The sequence below is a fragment of the Protomyctophum parallelum genome, assembly GCF_964188405.1.
Source record: "Protomyctophum parallelum genome assembly, chromosome: 4".
Classification (NCBI taxonomy): domain Eukaryota; kingdom Metazoa; phylum Chordata; class Actinopteri; order Myctophiformes; family Myctophidae; genus Protomyctophum; species Protomyctophum parallelum.
Genome location: NC_139700.1, coordinates 2,289,549 through 2,302,048, shown reverse-complemented (window position 1 = coordinate 2,302,048; position 12,500 = coordinate 2,289,549). Strand labels below are relative to the sequence as shown.

General features: G+C 42.7%; 2 protein-coding genes across 3 annotated transcripts in view; one reads left to right on the top strand and one right to left on the bottom strand.

The window, feature by feature from the left end:
• The window catches only part of anln2 (anillin, actin binding protein 2), a 304,484-nt gene that overhangs the window by 166,984 nt on the left and 125,000 nt on the right, over positions 1 to 12,500 (bottom strand). The window lies entirely within an intron of this gene.
• The window catches only part of wwp2 (WW domain containing E3 ubiquitin protein ligase 2), a 73,064-nt gene that overhangs the window by 10,870 nt on the left and 49,694 nt on the right, over positions 1 to 12,500 (top strand). Inside the window, 1 exon segment of the mRNA XM_083763100.1 lies at positions 9,769 to 9,847. Within this exon segment, the coding sequence (XP_083619226.1) occupies positions 9,769 to 9,847 (79 nt within the window).

The window sequence follows — 12,500 nt, the reverse complement described above, 5'->3', positions numbered from 1 at the left end:
ACAGCACAACTGTTACTGAATAGAAATAAATATGCTACTTACTTTTATTTCCAACATATTGACTTTTGATGTCAGCATTTTCGAATCAAAATGTTGTTGTCGATGGGGTGTACTTGGATTCGGCTATCAGGAAAAGGGGGGTACTGATTCTGAAGCCCAAAAACACTAGAATAGACCATTACTGGTCCATTTGGTTCCATTTGTACTCTCACTGAGTTAAAACACTGAGGGCTGTATTTTGCGTGTCTTAAGTACCAGGTCTTATTCCCTAACTTGAGTAAACTAAAGACCTGGAGGCGTGATCAATGCCATTTGGCTATTCTGAGTGGCCAAAGAGCATCGATCACGCCTCCAGGTCTTTAGTTTACTCAAGTTAGGGAATAAGACCTGGTATTTAAGACACGCAAAATACAGCCCTGAGGATTTTATTATATATATTGGGGCTACAAACATTGTGTCCATTGGGGGTCCTTGGTAATGCCTATAAGTCCTTGAATTAAAAAGGTTGAGAATCACTATAATTTACTAGACATGACACTATAGTGTTAAAGAAACAAACCATAGACTCATCGAAACGTTAGTTTTTCTTCAGATCAGCATAACAGATTATGCTTAACTCAATACAATCTAGGGGTGTGTTCAATTAATCCTTACGCCAATAATCATATCCTATACCTTGCCTATAATCGTGTCGATACAGAGGCTGTCATATCGATGCTGTGTTCGATCGCTTTTAAAGAAGAAACAAGCATTAGTTTCTTCCCGAGATTACATTTTGTGCATTTATCCATCAAAACATTCCTTATTTTTATTGTCTCCACCAGGCTGAAGGAATGCGGAGAGAGTATCTTTTGCACTCAGTTTGTATTCATTTCCTTGCCTTTTCTTTTATTGTACGTTTTTTTTTAATTGATTTGGAAACGTAAAATGTTCGGACAATATGTTGGTCAAAACCTTTGCAATTGGTGGTCTAGGACTTTGCAAAAGTAAATTTAGTAGGACACGTGGTCATCATTCAAAATGAAGACGTATCGCGATGCATATCGTATCGGGGCCTCTGGATCGCGATACAGTATGTACTCTATATTTCACGCAGTTGTAGGCAATCCCCAGCCCTAATACAAACTAAATCCAATTCTACTTAAAACTCATTATCATCAGGCACAAACAGAATTTAACACGACACACCACAGTCATTTCTTTCATGCCAGCCCTAATTAGCATGTTGCCCATAGAATAAACTGTTAAAAAAACCCCGAACCTGAGGTCTGCAATATCTTCCGTTTTACCAAGCGGTACACTAACATTTTACTTTCCTCTATGGCTTGGCAGTAAACACGGCGTCCTTTTAAAGGAAAACCAACTCGTTGACCTGCCTTCATAGGCTGAGCCACGGCCTCCAAGCAGGCCCGTGTATCTGTGCATGAAGCAACACACACACACACACACACACACACACACACACAAGGCTCTTCACAGAGCGCCGGACGCACAGAGTGCGCACTGTGTTCCGCTGAATGGACACAGGGCCAGCAGTCAAGGGCAAAGCCCGCCAAAGCATATGCTGTATAAATGTCTCTTTGTGAGTGTTTATATGTGAATAGGGGATAAGAGGCGGAGCTTGTGTGTGTACTGTGTGTGTGCGCGCTCGTGCACGCTTGTTGCATGTGCTTTAGCAAGAGTTTTTGGAGGTCCCCTCTCTCTCCCCTGACACAGTATTCGTATGTTGTGCATGATGATGTGTGTGCTTGTCGGCGTGTGCACAGGCCAAAGGTCAACGTTGTACAATGAATAGGTTTTAGCTTTCACGTTCCCCTCACACTATGGTCTGTTGTTGTTGCAGGGCAGGGGGGAGGTTCTCCTAAAACGTCACACGTGCATCTCTCGACCCATTCTGACAGGCTGCACAGCATGCACACACACACACACACACACACACACACACACACACACACACACACACAATGAACACGGGAGCACTTTTGTGTAATTTGTTTCGGAGAATTGCGTAATTTGAGGCTCATTGCTTGCAGCCCAGCAGTACAATCGGCTCCTGTGATCCCGAACCAGGGAGTGGGGGAGAGGAGAGGAGGGGGTTCCTTTCACTTCACTTTGGTGGGGCGGGGGGGGGGGGCGGGGGGTGGATGTGAAGCAGTGTGCTGTTAGGAGGTGAATGAATATGTTTCTAGGGTGTGTGTGTGTGTGTGTGTGTGTGTGTGTGTGTGTGTGGTAAGGTAGAGAACAGAGGTCTTGAATGTGTCCCTTTGAGAGCAGGGTTTTGGATTGGTGTGTTTGTGCATGTGGCCATGTGCACACACACCACTTCTTGTGTTTTTTGTTCTAGAGACGAGGGTGTGTGTGTGTGTGTGTGTGTGCATGCTCTCTGGGAGGGGTTTACAAAATATATTGTCGTTGTCGGGCAGAAACCTGTACCTGTTTTTTTGTAAATGAATGCCCTACACACAGTACCACGCCAGTTCAGAAACCCGTCCACCGCTGACATCATCGTTATTTATTTTTATTTTTATATATATTTAGATTTTTATTATCGTGAGAACGATGGCTTCCATTATCGCATTGCAACGTTTGAGGAATAGAAAGCCTGCAGTTTCTATTTAGCTTGGATTCCCCATTGATGATGTCACTGGTGGCCCTCCTATGAGACACAGACTGAGTAGGAAAGAAATAGTGGCATTTTATGCATGAACATTAGTGAGGACCAATTATATGAAGTTCACACCTCAACATAGTTTACAAACGCTGCCGAGTGGGGTTCATGTGTTTGGTCCGATGGAGCATTGGTCCGAACGACAACCTACCTCAAACCCTAACCCTAACCTCCCCCGGGGCAGCACACCTAAAGCTAACCCCAACCCTCTCCCGACCCCCAACGCACCTCGGACCAATGCTCCTTCCAACCAGTCCAGTTACCCTGGGTAAACATAGTACCTTTCCTTTCCTTACCAATGCTCCGTTGGACCATAGTATGCCTCCCGCCGAGTGTCATTAACATAGGAATGAGCCTAGATGCATATCAATGGTCTTTTGTGTGACCTGTAGTGTATAGGTGTTAAGCGAAGTGCTCGTGAAGTCTTGAAGCTTTAGCGTCCCTGTCCCACCACAGATGGCAACACTGGTCATACTACAGCGTCACGCAAAAGTAGCAAAGATTGCCGATCTGAAAGCTCACAAAGCACTGCGATGCCTAGTGAGATTTCACGTGTTTTTGATTGAAATATTTATTAACAGTTTGCAGAATCACAGTACATTTCAAGCACAACTCAATACAGTTAACTGTGAGTGGACGACCCAATAAAGCATTACACTTGTTTACAAGAGGGTCCACCTTGTTCAATTCATCAAAACATTTAGAGACGTACAAATAGACACTTCTATTATATATAAGCCAAAAGGAATTCATCATAGTAGGTTTTTCATTGTTGCTATTTTGAAAATGTAGTGTGTCTGTGGGCTTTACTGAACCAATATATTCATTTTGTTGGGTATGAGTAGCCGGATAGACTCAGATGGGAGCCAGAGGACAACCGCAGTGTTGCCAGTTGGATCCCTGTGGGCTCCCCCAGAGTTAGTGTTGAAGTGTCCTTGAGCAAGACTCTGAACGCCTAATTGCTCCCGATGTGCAGGTCGGTGCCTTGCGTGGTTTCCATCGGTGTCTGAATGTGTGTGTGAATGGTAAAGCGTTTTGGGATAAAAGCGCTATATAGATGTGCCCCATTTACCATTAACAAGAGCTTGTGACTGAATAATAATAACTACATTGGATCCATACATTACATTCATACATCTTCCCCCTCATTTCCTGAAAATGAACGGTACGTTTTGAACACATGAGCTTTCCAGCCGACAGCGGGCGGTATAAAGGTTGGAGTGTGTTGCCTGCATGGGAACTAAAGCCCTCACTGTTCCCCTTCGTCAACGCACCTCTGTTGGTTTGTAAGCTTTGCTCATTTCCCCTGGCAGCATTTCTGACACTCTCATATACACGCACGCACGCACGCACGCACACACACACACACACACACACGGAAAACCTTGTAAACAAGCCGTCGCATTGTGCAGCAGAGAAAAACAGATGTCGGCGGCGCACAGTCCTGTGTAAATTTGGACAAGCACACCTTTTATGCACGTATGCTACATGTGAGCACACACACACACACGCGCACATGCTCAGAAACACTCGGGTCATATATGGGTGTGCAGATTGCAGAAAGTCAACAGGCTATATGTGTAGAGTAATTGCAACTCGGTTAACCATATAGGATGGAAATATTGCCAAACATTTCTGTTCTTGCTAAAGGAAAAGGGTGTGTTTGCTAGCAGTTTGAGGTCAAAGATTTATTTGTTTTTGGTTCAGCATTTTGACTTCTCTAGATGCAAAGATGGCATATTTTTATGTAAACATTTTGTCCCTTTGCACCATGCACTCCTACCTATATTCTGCTACTAAACGGTAAAACCCTGAGAGTGCATTCAACTGTGAGAGAGTGTACCTTCTCTAGCTTTGATCTAATCCACTAGACCAGTGGTTCTCAACCAGTGGCCCGGGGACCACCAGTGGTCCTTGATGGGGTTCCAGGTGGTCCAGTTGGTAACCAAATGGACCCTTGTAGATCATTAACTCTTGAGAGCGTAAAATGAAACCAAATGGACCCTTACAGGTCCATTTGGTTTCATTTTATGCTCTCAATAGTTAGTTTATTGTTAAAACATCTGCATTACTTAATTTACAAGACGGTTACACAATTAGATAATGTAGAATGATTGTTATCTGTTGTCTCTCATACATCAATTTGGAAATAATTGTGGACAAAATCTTATCCAACGACAACAAAATATTCTTTGGTTTTGCGTCTGAGAGGCTAAATCTCATTAAATGATGGTCTGTGGCTCAAATACCAAATAAATAATGGTCCTTGATATATGAAAAGGGTTGAAAACCACTGCACTAGACTTCTGAATGTGTTTATCAACTATCAACAATCAAGTCTAAAGGACAAGGTCAGTAATTCTGTATTAGTTAGTGTCTTCTCCCGGCCAATATACTTAACCCTTGGACTACCAGTCCCAATTTTTTTGTTTGGGTAACAAATTGGCATATTTTTAATTCATCGTTTTAACATACAAGAAAGATCTGGTGGATTGAAGAGATGTTTTCTTTTTTTTCATTCATTGCAAATGTATTCTCTCACATCGCCACCAGATGGCGGGAAAGCACCATTATGCTGATTTTGGCTAAAATAGACGGATCTTCCTAAGTCACTTCCGGTTCAACGATCAACAACATCCTGTTGTATTTTGACCCTAGTCAATAGCTTGGCTGGTCCGGATTGCTAAGCTAATGCTATATTTTTCATAACTAAGTCAAATTAACCTCAAATCAACCCCAAAAGATCGCAAAATATCACATTTTTTACAGCGACGCACATAGAGACGGCGCGCGTGCACGATAGCGCACGATCACGCGGATTTCGGCCGTTTTTTGGTAAATTACATCCAACATTAGTGATATTAGCGAAAAAATATTAATTTTTGCTCTTTTGACCCCGCGATAACTGATATTGATTGTCATTCCGTTTTTTCCGTTAACGGGAGGTTTAGATTTTTCGATTAATTCCGTTTTTTCCGTGAATTGTAGGCCAAGGGTTAATTTGATTGATTTCAAATTGTATTCACAGTTTGAAGAATGGGTACAGACAGTACAATTCCAACAAAATCTGCTACGAGGATAAAACCAGAGAAAAAAACACAGACATCGGAGTTTCACATTTTCAATGAATCAGAAATTGCAACTGTTTGATTGATTTGAATACATTCTTAACAGTACGATTATACATTGATTCTGAGAGGATAAGGGCTTGTTGTTTCCATTGTGGTCCTTCCCGTAACACCCTGGCCGTCCAAACGCTCTCAACAGCACTTGAGTGACTATTCTGTCCATGTCGTCTCGCAACTCCAACGGGGTTGAGTCGGCAAAGTGAACTTCGCAATGTGCGACACAGCAACTTGCGTGCTTTAGCGCGCTCTGCGGTGTGTCTCGTGGCTCAAGTTCGCGTGAGACGGCGCCCCTCCGTCACTGTACCGAACTGTACTTATAGGAGGGGGGGGCGTGACCATTTACTCAAACGCGAAGGGCAAAGGCCATTCGGCACTCGCAGCGCTGATACCAAAGGGAATCCCCCATTGGCAAGCAGTGATATTGGGCTTATGAGCGGGTAGAGCTACAAAAAAATAAAAAAATAAATGGCACACACAAATCCCCCAAAACATACACTATCATACTGACTGCTTAAAATTGTATTTATTCATGAAAAAAGTCCCGGATTGCAGTTTTAAGTGGCTGGGGTGCATCCAACATAAAAACATCTCTGGACTCTTAAACTAAATATAAGGAAGTGGGCGTCTGAGTGTCTGTATCTCTCTGAGTCAGTCAGTCCATCTGCAGCTAATGAAGTACATTTTGTCTTGAATACTTTTCACATATTCTGAACATTATTGTTGGTTTCATATTTTTCACATTTTATTTAGTTCATAAGAACAGATCAATCCCCCCCCTGGTCCCACCCTACCTCCATATTTGGGCAGGACTGATCAATATCAATATGATATGACATCATCAACATGATGGCATAAATCAACAGGGGAGCCACACCATCCGTTAGGGCCTCTGTTGTTTTGACTGTCCTTGACTCACTAGTCTCGCACGTACGTACGCACGCACGCACGCACGCACACTTAATCCAATGCCAGAGTGCACACAAAGAACGACACACACGCATCATGTTTTTTGTGCGCGCTCAGACAACGGGGCAGAAGTTAGACTTATGTCATTCGGGGGAACGACGGTGTCCTCATGGGAGGGGGCTATGACACAATGGTTTCTCTTTAAGACCACTGTTTATTTTTCTGCGTGTCCATTGGGCTTGCTCACAAGAAACCCTTTCATAGCAGCAGCTGGAGTGCGCTCGTGCGTGTGTACATGTCTGTCTGTGTGTGTGTGTGTGTGTGTGCGTGCGTGCGCATATCTGTATGTCTTGTGATTGTGTGTCTGTAGTTACTTACATGAATACATATACACATGACTGTGTGCGTGTCGGTGAGAGATTATCTGTTTACTTTTAGCTTGGTAAGGATATATGTGTAAATAGGAAGGCTGTTTGAGTCGTGTTTCAGCAGTGAGTCTCTGACACATAGGAAGGCTTGCACTCATCAGTCTACCTGTGTGTGTGTGTGTGTGTGTGTGTGTGTGTGTGTGCGCGCACAATATGTGCAATGTCCATGTGATAATGAAAGACATGTTATATGGCTGTGATTTCAGACACGATTGGGAATGAGCATATAGTCACACATTCCCTCACACCCACAGAGGCCGCGTGTCATTACACTCACTCACTCTCGCGCACACACGCGCGCGCATACACACACACACACACACACACACACACACACACACACACACACACACACACACACACAGACCATGCACTATATACAGGGATGAATGGTCCCTATTAAACGGCACTTTCATTCCTACGTGGGTTTCAAGTCTGTATGGTTTTCATTATTTAAGAAAATTTCAACACCAACCCTACACTTTTCTGTATGTATCCAGACTAGAGCTGTATATATTGGACTCATTAATTCCACGGTAAACAACACCGGAATTAAGTCCCTGGAGAGTGATTCATGACACTTAAGCGCAATAATAATAATAGTTTTTTTTTTAAATATAATGTTGTGGTCCTGGCTAAGGCGTCTGTCATTTTATAGGTTACATCATTGCTTGGTATTGTTAAACATTGTTGTCCATATTAACCAATTTTGGGGCGGGAACCCCTTTTGGTGTTAGCATTATGTTATGCTTATGTTATTGAAAAATAGCAGACCTACAAGCTCATAGAGCTTGTAGGTCTGCTATTTTTGAAAAATCAAAGAACGACTGACAGAAACATAGCTTTTTCAGAAAACTGTCAGGATGTAGAAGAAATTTTTTAGAATTTGATCTTAGGTCAAATTGGGTTAACATCACCAGAATTTGGGATTTGATAAGGAATTTATTCAAGGGATTTGCGCATTCATCATTCTCAAAGGCCCTTTGTGTACAGTACATTATTTTTTACTTACACGGTTGACATTCAGCTCATGTTCTAACCCATTTTGACCTGAGATCAGAAATATCTTCTACATCCTGACAGTTTTCTGAAAAAGCTATGTTTCTATGTCAGTCGTTCTTCGATTTAAAAACAATAGCAGACCTACAAGCTCGTAGCGCGCCACTCTGTGGCGCGCTATGAGCTTGTAGGTCTGCTATTTTTCAATAGCTAAAGCATAACATAATACTAACACCAAAAGGGGTTCCAGAATGGGCTAATTCAGTGAATGCCTCATAGCCTTTAGTTGCTGTAGATCAGCATCCCGGAAGACCAATGTCCTCAGACCATATCCCAGTGGTCCTATAGCTTCAAACTAGTGAAAATAGCAGATCTACAAGCTCACAATGCGTCACTTCACGCCGCATTGAGAGATTGTAGATCTACTATTTTCAATACTTCTAATCTTTAAACATTTGTTTTCTTATTTATGGGACTTCTTAGATTTTTCTTCCTTGATTTAGTTTTTTTATTCATTAAAATGTTTGCTTTTTTGGGAATTTTAAATGACAATTAAAAACAATATATAACAATATTCTACGGACCCCCATTTAATGGCATTTCTATCTCTGGGACCCCCAATTTTGATTGTAAAATCAATGTTAATTTAACTCTGAGAGTGGGTCCACTTTGGTTCCATTTGTACACACTCAGAGTTACAGACCAATAAGGGCCCATTTGGTTCCAAACTATCATTCGATGGGGACCCCCTGGAACTCCCCCAAGGACCCCTGGGGGTCCCAGGACCCCACTTTGAGAAGCAATGGTGTAAAGGACATTCAGGCATGTTATTCATTGTTTTGATGTCCGCCCGCCGGCCACAATAAAGAACGTCACGCACGCTATTCAGTGTTGGTCTATTTGCACTCAAATAATAATCTCAAGATCTGCCAATGTCCTCGGCATATCTGTTTCCATTTATTCTTAATTAAACGGCCCCAAATAACGATTGAATGAAAGAGAAAGCCACAGAGACTTACATTATCTAAAGGCCTAATAATCAAGATACAAAAACAAATCGAGTGATTGATATGGATCAAATGGCTGCTGGTTGAGTCAGACCAGACTCTGAATCCAGATACGGTTCTGCTCATGAATGCAATTGATCTAAAGCGAGCAATCAATTAAACATTACAAAAATAAACAGACATGTTGTTGTCCGTTTTCGGGAGCAGACAAGGTAACTTCTCTCAGGCACTCTCAAGTGACCGTGTTGCGGTGGACGGCGGAGTGCAGGTGTAAGAATGGGGATGAGAAGCGATGACGAGTTAGTTGTCCGTTTTTCATGACATCCTTATCCCATTCTGACCGGGCACCCATTTTGGTGTCGGCATCATGTTATGCTTTAGCTATTGAAAAATAGCAGATCTACAAGCTCATATCGCGCCACCGAGTGGCGCGATACGAGCTTGTAGGTCTGCCATTTTTGAAAAATCGAAGAAGGACTGACATTTTTAGAATCTGATCTCGGGTCAGAATGGGTTCATCAGACCAGTGTGTGTCCGGCGGAAACCTCGTATGAATCTGATCTCGGGTCAGAATGGGTTATGAGAGGCCGGACTTTTATTTCCTTTTTGTATTTTGTGTTTTTTTTTTCCAGAGATGTTGCAGGCGGACAGACCCAACCTGAGGAGGACGCAGAGTGAGGAGACTCCTACCACAGCGGGGCCTCGGGGAAGGTACGCACGCAACGCAACGCATGCACGCACGCAACGCACGCACGCACGCAACGCACGCACGCACACACGCACACACACATACACAGCCTCTCCTTTGGGATTTGCAGTCATGGCAGTGATAATAAAGCACAGAGGTGATGTAATCGTGGAAGTGATAAGACCCAGACTATCAGTAAACTGTTCTCAACTGAAGACTGGACAAATGGCCGGCTGGTGTCTTCATACCATGCAATCTGTAGAGAACAAAAATAGGTTTGAGCAAGCGTCAAGTCAACTGCACTCGCTGAGGAGGACGTGATGGAAATAGTTTAAAAATGTCCCTTAGTGTAGCTTTGTTATGAATAGTGCTGGTTTTAAGAGCGTCCGTGTAAGCAAACGGCAAGAAGTATCATTTAGCCATTCAGATTGTAGAGCTGGCTCTGTTTGTGCACGTGTAATGCATTTTTCCTACTGCCTTTCGACCCAATACACAGAGTACCCGAGGGATTAGGGCATTGGGACTTTAATAATACTTTCATAATAATCTTCCATAATGTATATAGGGAAAATAAACCAGTATAACTTCTTCCTAAACAGCCTTTACAGTTTACAGAGTGAGCCATAGGAACATAATCAAAAACCAACTTAACCGATTAACATTAGCTTTTAAGTGTGCCGTGATTTGTTTTTAGACTTTTCCCAGTTTTTCATGTGTTTATGAGGTGACAGTACTTCATTACACCCCTTGGTGTGGTTGTTATGTGCAATGATGTCTTCCCTTTGTATTTAGGGTTTCTTCCTGGAGGCTAAAATCTTCACAGTCAAATGTGCCAATGAAAAAAAAAACAGTGATATAGTGACATCACAATATCTTCCCCTCCCCTAATCCATCCCCCTTTATCATACAACAGCTGTGGGTGTGGCTTCAGTTCAGGTGGATCACCACCCATCACCACCAAACCAGGCATAGTTAATGAACTGGTGGGCATATCCACATAAAAACTACATTTGAACAAATACTCTACACTTTTTTTGAAAACATTATTCCTCCTCATATAATAATAATAATACCTGATCATGTTTTAGGGGCACGGCACTCCATCTTTAAACCTTTGCTATTCAAACATAGCAGATCTACAAGCTCATCGTACCACGCTATGAGCTTGTAGATCTGCTATTTTAGCAAAATCGTGTATATATATATATATATATATATATATATATTCTTTATTTCATTTCATATATATATATATATATACATACATATAGTATTTTTAAAGCGAACAATTTTAATTCAATTATTTTATTCTGGGTGGCCAAATACATATAATTTTGGGGTTCGTTGGCATGAAATCGTTTGAGGCGCACCACTGATGGCACCCTACGTCTTTTCAGAAAACTGTTCAGACATTCATAGAATCGGGCCTGCAGGTCTAGTGGGTTAAAAAGGGAAAGGAAAGAAAGTGTACTGTTGAATACATGCATGTCATTTGCTCTGAACGTGGCCTAGAGCCCTGCAGTACGTGGTCTCATTGACTAGGACGGTAGTGTGATAATATATACTGGAACCAGACTAGCCCATGTAGACCTGAGGCCGATTCTGAAACAAAATGGCTTCTAAATTATGACAAGTTTTCTGAAAAACCTACGTTCCTATTGTATGTCAGTGGTGCTCAACCCCCCCCCCCCCCCCCCCCCCCCCCAGAAGCAAAGATTTGAGTTAAAAACATTCGCTCTGAAAGATTTGCGCCACATTTTCACGATTTTACAAAAATAGCAGATCTACACGCTCGTAGAGTGCCACGCTACGAGCTTGTAGATCTGCTATTTTTCAATAGCTAAAGTATAAGATAATGGTTAAAGAAACACCAAAAGGGTTTCCCGTCCAGAATGAGCTAGACGTGGTCCTAAGCGTTGTGGTGGGGCGCATCGGTCGGATAGGAATGTCCGTGTAAACACCGTGGGGGAGCATTCGGCACAGTTCACCGAAGAACCAAACCTCGCTGTCATGGAATACCGTTCAACATCTCCGTCCATTTGTGTCTAAATAGAGGCAGTCGAGTGAAAAAAACGGCTGGCAGAGACAGAGCGAAAAGGGGGAGAAAGTATATAGAGAGATGGCAGGACGGACGGGCCTTTTTTCCCCCCTTCCATCGTAGTGTTAGCAGTCTCCCATGACGAGATGCACAGCAGCATCACACAGCGAGGAAAACACACACACGTGCACATGCAAGTGTCAGTTCTGTGCTCGTTCGTAGCCCCGTCAGTGTCTTCTGCTTGTGATAGTTTATTGTAGCTCATAAAATAGCCGGGGAGCCACAGGCCCAAAAGCTCAAGGAATCCAGATGAACCTGTGATGTCATGACATACCTTTTATTTGTGTGTTGTGTATAGGAGCCCTCAAAAACACAAATAAAAAGTATGTCATGACATCACAGGTCCTCTCAGATTTTGGGTGACTGGCTCCCCGGCTAAAATGGACTCGAAGGCAGAGCTGAGCCCTCTTTTTCTATTGATGGTCCTCCAAAGTTTAGGCCTCGGCAGCATTCCACAGTCCTGGGGGTAAAAAACGCCAACATGTTTTCATTGTATAAAAGGTCCTGTTGGAAACGGTTATATTTAGCCGTAGGAAAATATGAGCAACGTATTTTGGAGAGGAAAATTAGATTGCACT